Below are 22,459 nucleotides of genomic sequence, written 5' to 3' on the forward strand. Positions count from 1 at the left end.
ATATATTTATCTAGATATATCTCCCAATAGATAAATACAGTTACAGACAGATGGAGCTATAGATAAATATAGGGAATATATGTATATATATATATTTTTTTTTTCCTTCTCTCTTTTTTTCCAAGTATTTGTGGCATGGGAATCTCTTTGATTAAATATTTTAGGGCCAGCAGGTAGTATGGTGGTTAAGGCGATGGATCCCACATGGCTGACTGCGTGATCTGAGTCCTGGGCCTGGAGGCTTAAAAAAACACACTGGGCATGTGTGTTTGTGTGTGTGTGTGTGTGTGTGTGTGTGTGTGCGCGCCCAAGATTGTGAAAAGAGAATGGAGGAGAAGGGAATGCAGAGTGGCCGTCCCCCTGTTGTGGGTGGCTTTTGTGATGATATCCCGGTTCTTGGTGTTTTGGGCAAAGAATTGAGTGAAGCACACGAACAGCGAAAAGAAAAAGGTAACTTGTTAAGTATAAGGGAAAGCACGCTCCTGAGAGGTAGGAGTGGGCCTGAGTGGACAATTACATTCTGGGAGTTTATACATTTCTTTTCTTCTTTAGGTTTTGCCAAAGGGTGCATGTGCTCTCCAGAGAGAGACAGAGAGAAGGAAACTGAGAAATCACTTCCTGGGGGATGGCCATGCCACAATTCCTTCTCCTCCATTCTCTGTCTTGAGTTTTGGGCATGAATGCACCCACACCAGGCATAATTTTCAAGCTGGTATGTCTGGGACTTGAACCACATTTGGTTACATGGGAGTCCAGCTGCCTTAACCACCATGCTACCTGCTGGCCCCAGGGATTATAATTTTTTTAAAAAGAATTATTTTATTTATTATTGTTGTAATTATTATTATTATTATTTAATGTGACCAGATAGAGACAGAGAGAGAATATGAGAAAGCAAGCTGCCAGGTCTGTGACTTGAACTACAGTTAACCACATGGGAGCCCAGTGCCTCGGCTTATAATTTTTTTTTTAAGAGAGATTTCTGCTATAGAGCATGTGTGCTCACTGGAGAGAGAGAGAGAGAGAGAGAGAGAGAGAGAGAGAGAGAGAGAAAGTGAGAAATCCCCCCTGTCCCAGGGGGGATGGCCAAGCAGCAATCCCTTCTCATCCATTTTCCTTTAGGGATTTTGGGCATGCATACACATGTGCCTAGTGTGAGTTTTAAGTTGCTGGGTCTGGGACTCAAACTCTGGTCACCACATGGGAGTCCAGCTATGTAACCATTATGCCATCTGCTGGTCCCTATAATTTTTAAATCTAGGTTGTGTCAGTTGATCATTGGCTGGGCCTACTGCTTGTTCTTTTCTCATTGGCTCTATCAAGTGTGGCTGGGCCCACTGACTGATCTCATTAGCTATATCAAATGTGGCTTACTTACTCAGACACTCCCCACTAATATCTTGCCTACCTTACCTCAGGTGGGGAATTTCCTGCCCTGATTGGATTTTCCTACCTAGTCACATGGACAGATGCTCCAATCCCTTTACCCACTTCCATTTTCAAGATTTTTCCTGCCTCATCCCCTGGAAGGTGCTTTTTCATTCACTCTCTGGTGAGCGCATGTTCCATATGGCAAATTTTTTCTTTTTCTTTTTTTTTTTTTTTTTTTGCCTTAGGGGCGCTTTGCTGGCTGAGAAACAGACAGTGAGAGGGAAACTGAGAAATCACCTCTTGGAGGGGGATGACTATGACACAATCCCTTCTTCTTTATCCTCCTTCAAGAATCCTGGGTACGCGCGTGCACACACACACACACACACACACACACACACACACGCCAGGCATGATTTTCAAGCCACCGCATCTAGCACTCAAATCGTGGTCAGCCATGTGGGAGTCCAGCAATTTAACCACTATGCTATGTACTGGTATAGAATATAGCAAATTAAAAAAAAAATTTTTTTTAAAAGTCATTTTATTAGCCTTACCCCAGACCTATTGAATCAGAAATTGGGGGTGGGCCCCACCATTTGCATTTTAACAAGTTTTTCAGCTGTTCATTCTGATGCTTGATAGAACCTGAAAACAATGCCATTAGAACATCTATGCCTGGGAACCAGCAGATGGCATAATGGTTATGTCATTGGATACCCACACAGTCAACAGTGGTTTGAGTCCCAGACCCAGCAGCTTAAAACTCATGCCAGGCATATGCACGTGTGTGTTCAAAATCCTGAGAGGAGAACGGAGGAGAAGGGATTGTGAAGGTCATTCTTCCCCGGGGGTGATTTCTCACTTTCTGTCTGTCTCTCTGTCTCTGTTGAGCACATGCTCTCTATTGCAAAAAAACCTCTCTCTATAAAAAAATTAAAAATTAAAAATTAAAAAAAGAATATCCATGCCCAAGCAGAATTTCAAAAGTAGGGAATGTAGGAGCCAGCAGGTGGCATAGTGGTTAAGGGCACTGGACTCCCACATGGCAGACCATAGTTTGAGCAGCTTGCTTTCTCATTTTCTCTCTCTCTCTCTCTGGTCAAATTAAAATAAATAAATTAAATAAAAATAAAATAAAGTCAAAATAATTCTTAAAAAATAAGGTAGGTAATGTAAAAATGTCCTCATAGGCTGGCCCTGTAGCCTGGTGGTTAAGGGAGCTGGATCCCATATGGCCAATGATGGTTTGACTCTCACTCTCACCCCTGGCAGCCTGCACAAAAAGCTGGGTGTGTGTGTCCAAAAAGTAACTGGATATTGGCAGAGTTAGATCTCAAAACCAATGTTTTTGGAGCCCTTGGTCAGTGTACTTTCCATTTTGCCATGTTGCTATCCCTAGTTATTTGTATGCAAGACTTCTAAGAGACTCTAAGCATCTTGAGATTTATGAGTCAGTTAGTAGATGAGGTCTAAATTCAGGGTGAATGAACAAATGGATACAGATCTGCTGCTTTGAGTAAGTACATATTCAACCATTTATTACAGATGGGCAGAGCTGCATCAGCAACATGCTGAGCGCGTTGTAAGTCAATCACTGAGCGACGAACCAAATGGAAAGTCATGGCTACAGGGTATCCAGAAAAGATGGTGTTCATGGTTTGTCTTAGTTTGCTATAGCACTGCTAACAGAAATACCGAGAGTGGGTAATTTATAAAGTTAGAGGTTTATTTGATGCATGATGCTGATGCCTAAAAAATCAAAGGCATAACAAAAGGCAGAGAGCTGAGCAGTACATGGTCTATGTCCATGTAGGCCTATCTGGCTCATATCTGCTCCTTAGAAAGCCTTGATCTCTTGAACGAAGCTGACTGTTAAGTTCTTAGTTCTGTTATCTTAGAGGAGAGGTAAAAAAGAAGCTACCCCAATGTCCCTACTAGAAGATGCTACCCTATCTATTCATCTTTGAAATTCCATTTAAGTCTGAAAGCTGTACCCCTGAATGGGCCTTTCTCTGAATCTCCACAGGTTTTTGTAATTGTCACTTGAATTCTTAGCATGAACATTCTGTAAATATCTACTCCATCAGGCTGTGAGCACTTGAGGACAGGACTAGTTTTTATTTGTATGTTTTTATCCCTAACATTTAGTGAGGCTCATGGTACATAGTAGATGTTACCAAATATTTAATGTGTAAAGCATTTTGTCACCTGGCAATTTTTCCTGAGACATAAAATTCTCTGATACCAACAACAAAGCAACCTGAAATAGTCATTTTTTTTTTTTGTCATAGGACAAGTGTGCTTATCAGAGAGCAGCAGAGAGAGTTGGAAGGAAAATAAGTCAGCTCCCAGGGGTAATGGCCAGGCCACAGTCCTTTCTCCTCCATTCTTCTCTTGGGATTTTAAGCATGCACATACAGGTGCCTGGCATGATTTTTCAAACTGCTGGGTCCAGGACTTGAACCACAGTTGGCCATGTGGGAGTCCAGCGTCTTAACCACCGTATCACCTGCTGGCCCAGAAATCATTCTACTCTGTAGAAGTAAGTTTGAGTAAAATTTTAACTTAATTGTTTTTCTTTAAAAAGTTTTTGCCTTAGGGCATATGTACTTGCCTAAGAGACAGAGAGAGCGAGATAGTGAAAGAGAAAGTGAGAAATCACCCCCCGCCCCCAGGAGGAATGGCCACGCTGCAATCCCTTCTTCTCCACTCTTCTCCCAGGATCTTACACACACACACACACACACACACACATGCACTCACACACACGCGTATGCCCAGTGTGAGTTCCAAGCCACCATGTCCGAGACTCAGCTGAGTTTGTCTAGGTGGGAATCCAGCTATGTAACTATTACGCCATCTGCTGGTCCCATTTTAACTTTTTACTTGTACACAGGTGTGGCTCAATAAAGGAACACTGAGTCAACATTACACACATAACCGGGAGTTCACCAAGGTGCCTCAAAGCACATTTGTAAATACACATGAACACACTCACAGAACCAGCTTTAGAAATGATTTGAAAAACCAGATTTCTGCTCAAAAAGAGAATTAACAGTTAACCTTTATTATTCATTAAAAATGAACTTTCTAAAATATTAGTAAACTTTGTTTTTAGTTCTGTTTTGAAACGTTGATACCACTGGAGTAATATTTTTCTTCTTTGAATCTTTTCTTGTAAAATTAAAGTTTTTTCTTTTTCTAAAAGAGCAGGAAGTTCCTTCCAGTTCTTGATAAAGATAAAGGGAGCACCCATGGACTTGAGTAACTGCAGTGGAGCATTCCGGTGAACGGATGCGTTTCCACAGCTGCCGGCTGTCATCACATCTTCCACCACAGGGACGGAGCCGTAGGAGCAAGCCTCATATATTCTGTAACATTCGGTGTTTACTCCTACTGGGCACAACGTGAGATCACTTTGAAGCAAAGCATCTTGGTAATTCTTAAGACTTTCATTTGTTTCCTGAGGCTGCCATCTAGAAAGTCAGAAAAATTGACTGTTATTTTCACTTCAGTGAGCATATATTTTGTGAAAGAAAAGATTGCATCTCATTCATGTTAAAGGAAGTGGTGAACACATGATAGAGCTGACAGGCATAAGAGAAATCTCAAATCTCAGTATGTAGTTACCATAAAACTTCTGAATGACTAATATTAATTCAACCTGTGTTTCCTGAGTGCCAGGTGTTCTCCTCCCTACCACGTCCTCATACAGTTTATGTTCTAGTTCTAGTTTTAGAGATGGATAGTAATCAATAGTCAATTTATGAAATGTTAAATGTTGTAATGAAAGATAAAATATGAGACATGGGGAGGGAGTTTCTGAAGGGGTAGTTATCAAAGACTGTTTCATTGAAGAGGCATCTGAGCACTAAGTTGGAGGTGAGGGAGCAGCCATCAGACCTGGGGCAGGGAGAACGGAGTGAGAATAGAGTGAGCATGAGTGAAGGCCACGAGGTAGCATATGCTTGGCATGGTTGAGGCGCAGTAGGAGTGCCAAGCTGGCTGAAGCAGATTAACCATGGGGGATGTAGAAGAGAAGGTCTGACTGGTCACAGTGGGTTCTGTCACAGAAGGACGCCATGACTGACGCGTTTTTATCAGACTCAACTGACAGGTTGCCAAGTGACAATTATTAGCAGTCCTCTTCAAAATGGACTATAGCTGGAGGAGGTTCTCCCTATTTTAAATGTATACAACTCAGTCTTTTCACACTTAAATTACTAACGCATCTTGTGGGAAAACGGATATAAATGGAGCTAACAATGCTCTTTGGGAACCTTCTGTGCTTTCAACATAAAGTGATTCTCAAAAGAGGACCAAGTGAATGAATCACGAAAATATAGAACTTACTGTTCTCTTGCTGAAACCCAACAAAGTTTAATATTCCCATCTTGTTTCAAAATGTTCATAAGTGCCTGTCTGGATGAATTTTCATAAACGGTTCCTAAGAAATTACATAAGTATGGCCTTTCATCATGCAGCATTGACCAGCTTGCCTCCACCACAGGAAAATTCCGATACCTATAAAAATAAGTATGAGTTCATATAAGACATGGGATCAACAAAATCCCCCAAACCCCACCTCTTAGATAACAGGATGTATAGAGGAGAGATAAATTATGACTTCTAAGTCTCCAATCATAATTTTCCATAGTTACTTTGTAAAACTCCCTGAATCTACTGATTGAAAAAAGAAAAGAGAACCTCAAACTGACATCTCTTACAAAATTCTGATTTTATGACTAAAGTTATGCACCTGCAATTGTTAGGTATGTTAACTCAAGACTTTTTAACTATAAAGGCTCCTCAACATTCATAATGATCTTGATTTAGCTATTGTTTTAATCAGGTGATAAAAAGATTTCAGAATAATGTGGGGGAGGGTATTACTGAGGAAAGGGGAGATGTTGATCAAAGTGAACAAAGTTTTATTTAGACAGGAGGAATAAACTTTAGTGATCTACTGTGTAGAATGATGACTATAATAAATAATAATGCATAGCATATTTCAAAATTGAAAAAAGAATAGATTTTTAAATGTTTTCACCACAAAATAACAAAAAGTATGAGAGGTGTTGAATTCGTCAATAAACCTGATCCAATCACTTCACACAGGAAACATATATCAAAATATCTTTGTTCTCCACAAACACATATAATTATTATGTATCAATTAAAAGGAAAAAATAGGGGCCAGCAGATGGCGTAGTGGTTAAGGGCGCTGGACTCTGACATAGCTGACCGTGGTTTGAGTCCCGGACCTGGTGGCTTGCTTTCTCTCTCTCTCACTCTTGCTCTGTCTCTCTCTGGTCGAAGATAACTAACTAACTAAATAAATAAATAAAGTTAAATAAAATAACTTTTTTTTTAAAAAAAGGAATAAATAGAAAAATAAAGATTTCAAAATACATATTGTTATCACAAAGAGCTCTAAAAAATTAACTCCAAAGGCTCTCCAAGTACATGTAAAACCTTGTAGGCCATACAGGAGAGGCCTGCTCCAAGTGGTCCATTCCTGTGGACATGTGACAGTAATAGGGATCAGACCATATGCCTGAGACACAATCTTCACATGGAAGCATAACCGTACCTAACAGTTCATCTGTTAACAGGACTTCTCAGCCTCAGCACTGCTGACATTTGGGGTCAAATCCTTTGTTGTTGTGCTGGCTGTCCTGTGCATTGTGAGGTATTTAGCAGTCCCTGGATTCCACCCGAGATGCCAGTTGTCACACCAAAACTGTCTGCAGACATTGCCAGAGGCTTCTGGGAGGGCAAAAATGTTCTTGGCTCAGAACCACTGATGTAGTCCAACAACACTAGAATGACCACTCTCCATCTTACATTATAGAAACAGGTTATGTAGTGTCACTGGGGAAAAGCAAAATGTTTCAAAATGGTTTACAAATATGGGTTCTTCCCAAAGGATAGATTTTTTCAGAGGGTCTTAAATGTGACTGAACTGGGGCCAGCAGGTACCATAGAGGTCACGGTGCTGGATACCCACATGGCTGACCACAGTTTGCATCCCGGACCTGGTGGCTTGAAAATCACACCGGCTATGTGACTTTGCTTGCCCAAAATCCCAGGAGGAGAATGGAGAAGAAGGGACTGCAATGCGGTTTTCCCCCTAGGGAGTGATGTCTCACTTTCTTTCTCACTGACTTTATCTCTCTCAAGGAGTGCATGCACCCTATGGTAAAAACCTTAAAAAAACAAAACAAGTGACTGAGTTCTTACCCCAAACCTACTGAGTCAGAATGCTGTAGGAGTAGGCTTGGGCAGATGTCTTATTAACATGCTCCACTGATGACCTTTGTTTTTCATTTTGTCTTGTTTTGTTTTAGATTTAAAGTGATGCATTAAAAACAGAACAAGGGGGAGCAGGTGGTGTGGTTGTTAAGATCCAGATCTCACATGGGCAGCTGTAAAGTTTGAGTCTTGGACCTGGTGGCTTGAAAAACATGTCAGGTATGTGTGCTAGTGCACCCAAAACCTTGAGAGGAGAATGGAGAAGAAGGGACTGTGGTGTGGTCATCACCACTGGGAGATGATTTCTCACTTTCCTTTTCTCTCTGCTTCTCTCTTCTGTGAGTGCATGTGCCCTATGGCAAAAAATCTAAAAAAACCCATAAAACAGAAAAATGTGGTTCATCTGGGAGAATTAAATGTTTTGGCCTAACCATGCTAGTATGTGTTGAAACACTCTACTCAGCAGCCCAAGGCTACATGGCAGGCCCAAGTTCAATTCCTAGCCCACCATAAACAGTTGGGCTCAGTGGTGGAAGCATGTAGTCCTAGATACTCCAAAGGCTGAGGCTGGAGGGTCATGATAGTGATACCTGGTCTTAAAAAATTTTGTTTTTAGGGGCCAGCAGGTGGCATGGTGGTTAAGGGTGCTGGACCACCACATGGCCGACTGTGGTTCAAGTCTCGGACCTGGTGGCTTGCTTTCTCACTCTCTCTCTCTCTCACACTCTCTGGTCAAATCAAAATAAGTAAATAAAGTTAAATAAAACAATTCTTTAAAAACATTGTTTTGAAGACCTAACACTAAAAAGAACAAAGCACACATATACGATCATTCTACAATTATTCTGTTTTGTTCTTTTTATTCTAAGAATGTCTTTTTCAGAGAACAACAGTTAGATAGTAAAATTTATTGTTTTTGTTTCTATTTTGAGAGATTTTTGCTATAGGGTGCATGCACTTGCCAGAGAGAGACAGAGAGACAGAAAGTGAGAAGTCACCCATCCCCAGGGGGGATGGTCACACCACAATCCCTTCTCCTCCATTCTCCTCTTGGGATCTTGGGCATGCACCCATACATGCCTGGCATGAGTTTTAAGTTGTTGGGTCCAGGGCTCGAACCATGGTTGACTACTTGGGAATCCAGAGATGTAATCATTACACTATCTACTGGTCCCAGTAAAATTTATTCTTAAGACATCTATCTATACTTGATCAGAGTTTTGAGAGGCTTATTACACCAGTTGGCTATTCTAAACCTTCCTATGTTAAATGTGAACATTTTCCCGATACTACTTTTAAGTCACATTTCATTTATTTCCCCCTTTACTTTTACTCATTGCTTTTGATTTTCCCTCTTTATAATTGCACAGGCCTGTATTAACTATTTTAGATACCTACAATAGACTGTAGAGTTTGCTAAGAGTAGGTATACTCTGAATAATGACCAAAATGGTATGGCCAAAAAAAAAATTATGAAATATGACTGTGATCCTCAGCAAAACAAATTGAACTTTTTTTTCCCTCAATAGAAAAAACTAGACAGGAGGCCAGCTGTTAGCATGAAGGTTAAGGGCTGGATCCCGCATGGCTTACTATGTGGTTTGAGATCTGGACCTGGCAGTCCGAAAACCACGCTGGGCTTGCATGGATGCCTGCCTAAAATCCCAAGAGAATGGAGGAGAAAGAACAGTGGCATGGCCGACAACTTCCCTACCTCTGGGGATGGTGCTTTCTCACTTTCTCTCTCTCTTTCTCTGTCTCTCTCCAGTAAGTACACACACTGTATGACAAATTAAAAAAAAAAAAAAAAAGAAAAGCAGTTAGCCCAAAATGGGGCTCATTCTATTAAGATTTATCCTTTATAAATCACAGTGAAATAAATTTACCAATTTTGTTTTCTACCATGTACCTTAAACATGCCTCACTAAAAATCTGTATCTGACACAAAAGAATGAGATTTGCAAAATGTAATATAGTGACAGTGTTGAGGCTGATACAGACTATTAAACTCTTTGAATATTAAATGGTTACATCTTAATTATAGAACATTAGTCCAATAATATAGATAATAGCATCTGGAAGTTTCTCTCATTCAGTGTTCTAGGATAAAAGGCTTAACCATTCTTGCCATTATTTTCTGCAGATAAGTCCTTATTCACATTGAAATCTGATGGCAATTAAATTCTGGCATTCTCCCAAGCTACTGTATGAAGAGGACACAGCACACTGCAACATAAGGATCTTCTGTTCACTAACTCTGGCACCATTCCAAAATATGCCCAACGGCCCAGTTGTAGTTCTGCCCAGGAGGCTGGGTGCCAAGAATCGCATATAAGCACAGGTAAGTGTAAGCAGCAAGACTGCAGTCAACAGTCTCTGAAAACTGAAAATGGCAAGTGGGGCTGGTGAACCTCAGTGATAACCATTGGTGACATTCGTGTGACTTCTAAGGTCACATCTGGTAACCAGTGGTAGAACAGTGAATAACGAATGGTGATGTCTGATTCGAAACTCATGTCTGTGAGATTTTTCATAATTCATCCACTCAACAAACATTCCAGTGCCTACTCTGCCCTGTGCTATTTTAGGCGGTGCCGATAGAGCAGTGAGTAAGAGACAAAAATTCCTGCTCTTAGCAAGTTTATGCAGTAGTGGCAACTTAACCTTTTTCTTTTGTTTTTTGTTTTTTCTTTCTTTTCTATGTTGGGGCCAGCAGGTGGTGAGGTGGTTAAGGACGCTAGGCTCCCTCATGGCTGACTGCGGTTTGAGTCCCAGATCTGGTGGATTGCTTTCTCACTGTCTCTCTCTCTCTCTCTTACTCCATTTCTCTCTGTCCCTCTCTGATCAAATTAAAAATAAATAAATAAAGTTAAATAAAATAATTCTTTTTAAAAAAAGGGGAGAAGAGTTTTTTTTTTTAGTTTGTTTTTGTTTTTTTTTTTTTAAAGATTGTTGCCACAGGGTACATGTGCTTGCTGGAGAAAGATAGAGACAGGCAAAGTGAACAGTCACCTCTGGGGGAATGGCCACCCGTAATCCCTTCTCCTTCATTCTCCTCTCAAAATTTTGGGCACACACGCATATGCACATGTACATACACATGCACCTACTGTGTTTTCTAATCCCCTGGGTCTGAACTCTAATTGTGGAATCCAGCACCTTAACCACCATGCCGTCTACTGGTCCCCTGGCAACTTACCTTAAAGTCAACCTAATTAAAAACCTATTAATAAAAAGATAAATAAATATATTTGGAAAAAGACCATATACTGAGAAACCTTTGCTACCATTTAAGTAATTCCTCCTTTTATAGAAGAGATTTGTGCAAATTCAGTTAGGTCCAAATCCAAAAGTACGATGTACTCTTGATATAATAATATTGACTTTAATTTTTTAAATTGTAAGTTATACATACTCTATCACTGTTTTTAAGACAGTCTGTCATTCTCTACTAAACATTTCTTTAAGGTACTCTTTTTGGGGGGAGTATGTCCTTGCCAGAGAGACAGAGGGACAGAAAACAAAAAATTACCCCCCATGGGAGGTGGCCATGCTGCAATCCTGGGGCTGGTGAACCTCAGTGATAACCATTGGTGACATTCGTGTGACTTCTAAGGTCACATCTGGTAACCAGTGGTAGAACAGTGAATAACGAATGGTGATGTCTGATTCGAAACTCATGTCTGTGAGATTTTTCATAATTCATCCACTCAACAAACATTCCAGTGCCTACTCTGCCCTGTGCTATTTTAGGCGGTGCCGATAGAGCAGTGAGTAAGAGACAAAAATTCCTGCTCTTAGCAAGTTTATGCAGTAGTGGCAACTTAACCTTTTTCTTTTGTTTTTTGTTTTTTCTTTCTTTTCTATGTTGGGGCCAGCAGGTGGTGAGGTGGTTAAGGACGCTAGGCTCCCTCATGGCTGACTGCGGTTTGAGTCCCAGATCTGGTGGATTGCTTTCTCACTGTCTCTCTCTCTCTCTCTTACTCCATTTCTCTCTGTCCCTCTCTGATCAAATTAAAAATAAATAAATAAAGTTAAATAAAATAATTCTTTTTAAAAAAAGGGGAGAAGAGTTTTTTTTTTTAGTTTGTTTTTGTTTTTTTTTTTTTAAAGATTGTTGCCACAGGGTACATGTGCTTGCTGGAGAAAGATAGAGACAGGCAAAGTGAACAGTCACCTCTGGGGGAATGGCCACCCGTAATCCCTTCTCCTTCATTCTCCTCTCAAAATTTTGGGCACACACGCATATGCACATGTACATACACATGCACCTACTGTGTTTTCTAATCCCCTGGGTCTGAACTCTAATTGTGGAATCCAGCACCTTAACCACCATGCCGTCTACTGGTCCCCTGGCAACTTACCTTAAAGTCAACCTAATTAAAAACCTATTAATAAAAAGATAAATAAATATATTTGGAAAAAGACCATATACTGAGAAACCTTTGCTACCATTTAAGTAATTCCTCCTTTTATAGAAGAGATTTGTGCAAATTCAGTTAGGTCCAAATCCAAAAGTACGATGTACTCTTGATATAATAATATTGACTTTAATTTTTTAAATTGTAAGTTATACATACTCTATCACTGTTTTTAAGACAGTCTGTCATTCTCTACTAAACATTTCTTTAAGGTACTCTTTTTGGGGGGAGTATGTCCTTGCCAGAGAGACAGAGGGACAGAAAACAAAAAATTACCCCCCATGGGAGGTGGCCATGCTGCAATCCCTTCTCCTACATTCTCCTCTTGGGATTTTGGGCATGCATGCAAACACATCCAGCTTCAGTTTTAAGTCACCGGAATCGGGACTTGAACCATGGTCGACTGTGTAGGAGTCCAGCAATGTAACTTGAAAATCCATTCTATGCCTTTTTTTTTTTTTGAGAAGGTTTTGCTATAGGGTGCATGTGCTCACCAGAAAGACAGAGAGAGACAGAGAGACAGAAAGTGAGAAATCACTCCCTCACCCCCCCAGGGAGGATGGCCATGCCACAATTCCTTCTCTTCCATTCTCCTCTCAGGATCTTGGGCACACATGCACCACACGCCTGGCATGAGTTTAAGCCACTGGGTCCAAGACTAGAATCGCAGTCGACTACATTGGAGTCCAGCAACATAGCCATTACACTAACTGCTGGTCCCAGGGTTTTAAAACCAGAAAATAAGTCATCTTCTCCCCTCATAAAAGGATAAAATACACTACAAACATTATTGTTTTAAAAGAAGCATGAGATCACACCCTAGTTTTGCTTTCAGAAAAGATTTTATGAGCCCATACAAACTAAATTTATTACAATTTAAAATCACCATCTTCCTATTCAGCAACACGGATCTTAGAGTCTAGAAAATTAATAATAGGTAAGTGGTGTAGTGGTTAAGGGCGCTGGACTCCCACAGGGCCAACCATGGTGCAAGTCCTGGACATGGCAGCTTGCTTTCTCACTCCCCCCCCCACCCCTCTGTCTCTCTCACTCTGGTCCTTTCTCGTCAAATTAAGGTAAATAAATAAATAAAGTTAAATTAAAAAAAATATATATATATATTTTTTTTTTACAAAAAGAAAATTAGTAATATTTTGTACTTACGTTGCTACTCCTAATGGCCACTGAAAAACATCCACATCATTAATCCAGGGGCTATCATATATTATGAAAAGCAGTTCCACAAAGCCTCCATTTCTTTTGAGGAATCGGTTTATCCATTCATTGTCACACTGTTCATTCCCAAGCAAAACAACAGCAAGATGCTGGAGTTTTTGAGTTTGCACTAAATTTTCTGCATAAAGTAGCCACTGGGTGGCATAAAAGATCTTTGCTTTTTCTCTTCCATTTAAAACGAGTACCACATTATTCTCTTCAATGGAGAAGGAACCCGGGACCACGGCTGGACCTGTGATGAAGCTGTTAAAAACAATAACAAGAGATAGATTAAAACCGAACAGAGGTATGCAGTATCAAAGTTTTTAATCACTGTACATAAAGTCTACAATGAGACTGAATCCATATCCTTTCTACTGAGTTGTCGGGGAAGTCATGATAGATTTTTGCATAGAAAAAGAAGCCATGACTATCCCAATGACCTAATAGAAATGAGACTTCTACAATATAAGTTTTTTTAACACATGGTGAAAGGGTATAGCTATAGATTAATGAGAAACTTTGGTGTAGACAGATCAACTTATATATAACTATCAGAAGTTGGAGCTTTTAAAATTGTTACCACACTGAAAATTAAATTCTGGGTAGCATTTAAGCTATAAGTGTAGGATGCTGTTGAAATGCACAAAACTCTGCAAATCATGGGGTAGTCCAACCCACAAAGGTTGATGTTTGTAGTTCTCAGTCATTTTATCGGATGAGCTGCTAGCATACTCTTCATGTGAATAGTGTCTATACAAATGGATGACAGAGGGATGATGAATTGAGAAACAGAAGATGGAATTATAAGCATTCCATGAAGATGGTTTCAAAAATACAACATTAAAGGAAAAAGCAAGCTGAAGAATACTCACAGTATATAATAATTATAGGTAAATTTGAAAGTATCTAAAAATATTTGTGCTACATATCTGGTATGACTATAAACATAAAAAAAATTGAAGAGAAATATATATACCAAATTAGGAGAGTGAGTGCCTCTGAGGAAGAAAGGAAAACAATGGACTGGGGACCATTACAAAAATCTTTTAAAAAACTTTATTTTTATTGGAAATATTTAACTTTTTTAAGAGGAAAGATAGTTTAAACTATTTCACAGGTGTTAGTTATTGTAGGCAGCACATAAATTTTATTTGGTCCAGCACTTGATCTAATTGTAGTATCAGTAACCATTAATATCACTTCTAAAATCTTTCACTCATTGTGAGAAATACTGAGCTTACTATCTGATTACAGTAATGTCTAAAAATAGGATCAGCTATATTTTACTCTATCATGTTCTTTGAAAGTAAGTTCAACTTTTCCATAAGTAGCAGATACTTACTGAAAATGTCAATGCATCTTGTAACAATGAATTGATAAATAATTTAGTACCTAACTTTGTTTTATCAAATAGGTAGATACTTATCTTATGATAATGCCTATATGTGAAAATGATAGTATCCTGAAGACAGTCTGGGAACATGCAAAAACTATGATGAACACAAGTATAATTTCTTCTTAGAAATTTGAAACAAAATTGGCTTATAAAGTTAAACTATGGGGACCAGTGAATCCCTACAAGGACTATGTCACTGGACTCCCATATGTCCTGAACCCATGAACCCAGCAGCTTAAAACTCACGCTGGGCTCATGTGTGTCTGTGCCCGAAATCTTGAGAGGAGAATGGAGAAGAAATTGCAGCATGGCAATCCCCCCTGGGGGTTGATTTCTTGATTTTTCTCTCTCTGTCTCTCTGAAAAGCATAGGTGCCCTATAGAAAAAATCTTTCTAAAAAAAAAAGAAATTAAACTATAAATTATTACATGATGGATATGAGTAGTAGTAGACTAAACAGTAGGCAAAATTTCCTCATGGGACAGGTTACAGGCTAGCTTGTAACCTGACTGGATACACTGATATGACGAGTGCACCATTAGGTATTTGTGGAGAAGTACCTGACGGAGAGATACTAGACAGTAATGGAAACATAAACAGATCTGGGAGGTAGGCAGATGTTGAAGTACTTACTGAAGTAATACTAAAAATAATAAAATAACAGTAAGACTTTTCTAGTGATTACTATGTGTCAGATACTGTTCTAAACACTGTACATTTATTAGTGTATTTAATTTTTAAAACAAGCCTGTGAAATAGAAACTATTATTTGTCTTATTTTAAACTTGAGGAAACCCAGGCAGAAAGAGGTTAAGAAATTTGTCCATAACCAGTCAGTTAAATTGTAGAGCTGGAATTTGAACTGAGAGTCTGGCGTAAGAGTTTGCTCTTAATAACTCAGTTGAACTGTTTTACCATCTCGAAGTGACACGCTGTCAGCAGGCTGACTCAGAAGTTCAGTTTGAATTACACATATTCATGTGTTCATATCCTGAGCATAGATGATCTATGATATTACTCATTTCAGTGGTAGACAAAGAGTCATATTTCTGTTTTAAAAAAGAATTATTTATTTACCTTCATTTATTATTATTACTATTTTTAATTTGACAAGAGAGACTTTCTCACCAGCCAAGTGAGAAAGTAAGCTGCCAGATCCAGGGCTCGAGCCGCAATTGGCCATGTAGGAGTCCAGTGCCTTTACCACCATGTCACATGCTGACCTCAAGGAATTATATTTCTAACCTTCTAGAGCATAAGAGCTGGGAGTATTACATGTACATAAGTCCCATATTTTGATTCCATAGCTAATCAAAAAACCCAAAGGTAATGGGTGTTACTTGTAGCCTGCCTGTGTGGAAAGAATGTGCCCACTAGGCCAATCCAAGCAGGTGACCTGACTGAGAGGTCTGTTTCCATTCTGAGTTACTGAGCTGGTATTCTGGATTACATTCTTTGGAACTGTGGGCTGATAGGAATCAACATTCCTGAGTCTGAAGAACCCTGGAATACTGGCAATATCTTTTTAAATTCTGCTCTAGAATTATCATGAAGCTAAAATGAAATGATCTGTGCTTATAAACCTAAAGGTTTAGTTAGACAAAAACTATCTTATTTACAAAAAATATATAATTAAAGGATTTAACAACTCTTCTAGTATCTTCAAGGTAAGCCATTACTTCTGATTCTCATTTGGTCAAATAAGGATGGTGAACAAGATAAAACATTTAAGTTAATACTTGGTGGCCCTGTAACCTAGTGGATTAGGGAGCCAGATCCCACAAGGCTGACTGCAGTTCAAATCCTGGCCCTGGTGGTTTGAAAAACACACTGGGTATTTGTGTATGCATGCCTCAAATTGTGACAGAATGGAGAAATAGAGAAGGAACTGCAACATGACCACGTCCGTAGGGGGGTACTTTTTCTTTCTCAACCTGTCTGTCTCTGACAAATACATGTGCCTCTGGCAATTAAAAAAAAAAGTTGGGACCAACAGATGGTGTAACAGTTAAGTTGCTGGACTCCCACATAGTTGAATGTGGTTCGAGTCCCAGACCCAGCAGCTTAAACCTCATGCTGGGCATGTATGCATCATGCCCTAAATCCCAAGAGGAGAATGAAGGCGAAGGCACTGTGGTGTGGCCATCCCCACCAAGGAGTGCTTTTTCACTTTCTCTCTGTCTCTGTCTTTCCAGTGAGTGCATGCATCCTATAGCAAAAATCTCTTTCTCAAAAAAAAAAACCAAAAAAACAAAGTTAGTACTCCTATAATCTGATTCAACTCGACATTCACAATTCCATAAAAGTTTATTGATTTTGGACAAGTAAATTATATATGCTACTTTTCATATACCTAAAACGGTGTTTTTAAAAATCTAGAATGGTTTAACTTTCTTGACTACACAGTTCTCTTAAATCTTAAAAGGAAACAATAAATTACTATTTGCAGGGCCAGCAGATGGTGTGATGGTTAAGGCGCTGCATACTCCCACATGGCTGACTATGGTTTGAATCCTGGACCTGGTGGCTGGCTGGCTTGCTTTCTCACTTTCTCTCTTTCTCTCTGTGTCTCTCTCTGGTCAAATTAAAACAACTGATGAATAAATTAAAAAAAATAAATTCTGAAAAAAAATCTGTCTTAAAATATTCCTATTTGTTTATAAATAAAATCTTGTTTAAAATTTTTAAAAGAAAAGGGCAAATTAGATTTTCTTTGGGGAATGAAGTCGGCAAATCTTTTGTTACCATCATAGTACCACTGTATAATTTTAAGCTTCCATACGCTAACTTTTAAATAGATTTTTAAGAATTTTCCTAAACATTTAAAATATTATGGATAGTCATTTGACTAATACCTCAACCATGTTTATTTCCCCAGTATAAAAATGTTAGACTTATACACATAGCACATATTTACTTTCAAACAACCAAATCCAATTATTTTAAGTTTCAGACTACGTACAAGCTCTTGAAGGGAAATAGAGCAATGGAAACCTGGAAATAAAAGGAAAATAATCCTTATCACCAAAGATCTTAAAAACCTGTTTAGTTTCCAAGTATAGAACCTTTGAAAAGATATGTGCAATAAAACCGCCTTCTAAGTATGTAAAGTAAATAAACAGCTAAAGCAGCAGTGAAAATTCAAATGAAATTGAGATTATCTATAGCTTTTCCTCTCTTGATTTCTATGGAGAAGAAATGGAATCCCAATAGAAACCAGAACCTTTGGTTTCCATTTTTCCCTCTAATAATATAATTCACACATAAAATTAAAATAAAAAATATATATATACATATACACATACATGTATATATATATATAGAGAGAGATTTGCTATAGGGGGCATGCTTGCTGGAGAGAGAGAGACAGAAAGCAAGAAATCACCCTTCCTGGGAACAGCAGTTAGCGTAATGGCTATGTCGCTGGACTCCCATGTAGTTGACCACAGTTCGAGTCCTGGACCTGGCGGCTTAAACTCAAGCCGGGCACGAGCGCGTGAGTGCCCAGGATCCTAAGCAGAGAATGGAGAAGGGATTGTGGCATGGCCATCCCCCTTGGGGGGTGATTTCTCGCTTTCTGTCTCTCTGTCTCTTTCTGGCGAGTGCATGCACCCTATAGCAAAAACCTCTCCAAATAAAGAAAAGAAAAAAAAAAAAGAAATCACCCCTCCCCCAATGGGAGATGGCCATGCCACAATCCCTTTTCCTCCATTCTCCTCTCAGGATTTTGGGCATGCACGCACACACGCCAATGTGAGGTTAAAACTGCTGGGCACATACTGCGGTCAACCATGTGGGAGTCCAGCAATGAAACCATTACACCATCGCTGGTCCCATCATTAACATTTTTATGCATATATTCTTTAGTGTTCTACATGTAAGATCATCTTATGTGCAAATATAGTTTTACTTCTTTTCAATTTTAATACCTTTTATTTCTTTTGTGCCCAGTTTCTCTGGCTAGATTGGAAAGAATAAACAGTGGGCCATCCCAGGCATTTCACAGAAATTCTCATTAAGGTGTTAAATAAGGTTTCTCCCTTCCAATTATCTTTCTTTCTTTCTTCTTTTTTTTTGTTTTAGTTTTAGTTTTTGTCACAGACCATGTGTGCTCACCAGAGAGAGACAGTGAGAAATCACTGTCACGCCATGCCACAATCCCTTCTCTGCCCAGGATTTTAGGCATGTACACACATGAGCTTGGTGTGAGTTTTAAGCAACCAGGTCAGGGTCGCAAACTGTAGTTGAGTACATGGAGTCTAGCAATGTAACCATTACATTATCTGCTGGTCCCATAATGAAATACTTAAAAATCTTTAACAGAAAGCAAAATAACCTTTTCTTCCCCCATCAGAGTGCACATGTACTGGCTAGAGAAAGACAGAAGTAGAGGGAGAAAATACCTCTCCAATGGGACACTGTCACATCTCAATCTCTTCATTTCTCCAACCTGCGGGGACTTTGGACACATATGTACATGCAGTTGGCCATGTGGTTATCTAGCTCCTTTAGATACCAGACCACTGACCAGTTTGTAAAGTAGCATTCCTTCATATTACACAATTATATTAACTTTTCTAAATAAAAAGAACTAACTTCTATTTATCCACAAAGATTTTTTTTTAAAATGCAGGGGTAAGAGTTTTATGTTAAAAAAAAACACAAAATTTTAGCAATTCATTGGTTTTATTGAATTAAATTTTTTTTCTGAGTACTGCAGAAAAAAATGTAATGTATACCATTAAATCATGATAGAACTTTTCCATGAAACTTTTTTTTTTTTTTTTTTTTTTGTTTTTTTTTAGGTCTTTGCTATACGATACATGTGGTTTCTTTACAGACAGAGAGAGGGAAAGTGAGAAATCACCCTCCAGGGAAGATGGCCACACCACAGTCCCTTCTATCCCATTCTCCTTTGAGAAATTTGAACATATACATGCCCAGTGTGATTTTCAAGCCACCAGGTCTGGAACCTGAACCGTGGTTGGCCATGGGGGAGTCCAGTGCCTTAGCCATCATACCACCTGCTGTCCCATGAAATGTTTTAATAACTAAAAATTTCAAAAGTGATAACAATAGCATTGATACAATCTGAATATCATAAAAAGTGAACAGAACTACCATGTGAAGGAGAAAATGAAAATACTTTTAGGTTTATGTATTATTCCTGCAAGATATGGAATGTTAAATGGGCATCACAAATCAAATTTACAAGGTGCAGAGCACAAACATTTCCATATAATCAAACACAAATGAAACAGATTGATTATGTAGTATCTTATTCTATAAGAAAATGTTCAAGTAAGCTTTTGTATGAATACATATTTAATCCTAAGATTTATTTTTCTATTCACAAGTTTAAATGAAAAAAATTTTTTTGAGGTTTTTCGCTATAGGGCGAGTGCACTCGCCAGAAAGACATAGAGAGACATAGAGACAGAAAGCGAGAAATCACCCCCCAGGGGGGATGGTCACGCCGCAATCCCTTCTCCTCCATTCTCCTCTCAGGATCTTGGGCATGCCTGCACACGTGCCCAGCGTGAGTTTGAAGCCACCGGGTCCGGGACACGAACCGTGGTCGACTACGTGGGAGTCCAGCGACATAGCCATTACGCTAACTGCTGGTTCCCAAAATGAAAATTTTTTTAGACAATTCTTTTTATAAGAATGATTTTTATTTAACTTTTATTCACTTATTTTAATTTGACCAGTGAGGAACAGAGCAAGAGTGCGAGTGAGAGAGAGGTAAAGTGAGAACGTAAGCCACCAGGTCTGGGACTTGAACCACAGTCGGCCACGTGGGAGTCCACTACTCCACCTACTGGCCCCCGAAATGAAAATTTTTATATGAATATATTTCCTCATTTTTCTTCCAGTATTTACATAAAATGTTGTATTGTGACACATCGGAGGTCAATGCTGTACAACAGATACCTGTAATGTGTCCTTCCTACAATTGACGTTCCTTCTCTCCATTGAGCGGTCGCATCACTGGGATCAAGTAAGCCCTCAAAAATGTGCTCCCAGAGATACAATCCTGGTAATTAAAAATAAAAACAAAAATCATTTACTGTCTCATCTAGTGTGGTGTGGGAGATAAGTTTATGTTCTATTCCCTTATATCACCTTATTATGAAACCAGAACTTTCCCCCTTGACCCACCGGCAGGCAGTACTATCCATTAACAGGTCAAAATCATCAATATGATAACTAATATTATGAGAGACTGACCTCACAGGTTTTCAGTGTAAAAAGTAGCAAAATGTGGGTTGTATTAAAGGGATTATCTCCCTTACTCTAGATTTCAGATCTTTTTAATCATCACTAGACCTTTAGTACCTATTTTATTCTGAAATGAAATGAACTATATTACGAAGTGGACAGCTATATGATTAGAACTGTTTTCATACTGTTCCATACTGTGAGGGGTGAAGGGATTCACCGTTTTGTGCCAAACACAACCAAAGGAGTTCATGTAGATAGATGTACATTCAATATGTAAGCAGACAATACCTCATCACTCAAACACACATCCCTGACTGCATGATGCCCTTCAGAGACAAACGCCACTGTTCTTTTTTCCTTGGGGCAGCCCCTGATGCCTTATCGTCATTTCACCTGAAGGAAAGTTTAGAGAGTACAGCAGAGCAGTGTGGCACAATGATGTAATGTGGAGACCACACAATGCCTCTGGTAACCTGCTTTTAGTTACACGAAAAGATGTGTTTTGTTCCATTCTCATTTCACCCTAGTATTAAGTGACATCAAACAATCATGTTTAAAAACCTGGACTGGGTCAGCAGGTGGCATAGTAGTTAAGGTGCTATACTCCCACATGGTTGACAATGGTTCAAGTCTCAGATCTGGCAACTTGAAAATCACGCTGGGTGTGTGTGCATGCATGTGGAAAATCCTGAAAGGAGAATGGAGGAGAATGGATTGTGTTGTAGCCAGCCCCCCTGGTGGGGGTCATTTCTTTTTTTTTTTCTTTTCTTTTTTTTTTGGAGAGGTTTTTGCTACAGGCTGCGTGCGCTCGCCAGATAGACAGAGAGAGACAGAGAGACAGAAAGCAAGAAATCACTCCCCAGGGGGGATGGCTACGCCACAATCCCTTCTCCTCCATTCTCCTCTCAGGATCATGGGCACGCACACATACGCGCCTGGCGTGAGTTTAAGCCATTGGGTCCGGGACGCGAACTGCGGTCAACTACATGGGAGTCCAGTGACATAGCCATTATGCTAACTGCTGGTCCTGGTGGGGGTCATTTCTCACTTTCCCTTTCACTGTCTCTATTTCTCTATCAAGTGTACATACCCTATGGCAAAAACTTTAAAAACAAACAAAATGTGGCCAGATAAAGGTTTCCAAATGTGGTAGGCTGAATAATGCTCACCACATTATAATAACTACTCTTCCCCCAAAGATGGCCATATCCTAATTGCTGGAACCTGTTAATGTTATCTTATGTGGCAAAAGGATGATTAAGTTAGATGCTGAAGTGGGGAGACTATGATGGATTACCTGTAAACACGAGAGGAGGAAGGACAGTCAGGACTGGGGAAAGGATATGTGAGGTCAGACGCTAATGTCAGAATGATATGGGGCCATAAATCAAGGATGTGCAGAAGGCAAGGTAACGATTTTCCTACAGTGCCTGCAAAAGTAACAGAGCTGCAGGACCCAGCTCAGAGCGCGGCCTATAGAAATGGAGGAAAATACATCTGCGTTGTTTTGAGCCACTAAAGTTGTGGTAATTTGTTATGGTAGCCATAGGGAACTATGGATTTTTTTTTT

At 39.4% G+C, this 22,459-nt stretch overlaps 1 protein-coding gene across 1 annotated transcript in view; it reads right to left on the minus strand.

The window, feature by feature from the left end:
* Positions 1-4,420: 4,420 nt before the first annotated feature.
* Positions 4,421-22,459, minus strand: part of RXYLT1 (ribitol xylosyltransferase 1) — a 23,036-nt gene continuing 4,997 nt past the window's right edge. Inside the window, 4 exon segments of the mRNA XM_006154151.3 lie at positions 4,421-4,850; positions 5,728-5,898; positions 13,215-13,529; positions 20,599-20,701. Coding sequence (XP_006154213.1) covers positions 4,433-4,850; positions 5,728-5,898; positions 13,215-13,529; positions 20,599-20,701 — 1,007 coding nt within the window. The 3' untranslated portion in view covers positions 4,421-4,432.

Source organism: Tupaia chinensis, unplaced genomic scaffold (assembly GCF_000334495.1).
Source record: "Tupaia chinensis unplaced genomic scaffold, TupChi_1.0 Scaffold000395_1, whole genome shotgun sequence".
Lineage (NCBI taxonomy): Eukaryota > Metazoa > Chordata > Mammalia > Scandentia > Tupaiidae > Tupaia > Tupaia belangeri.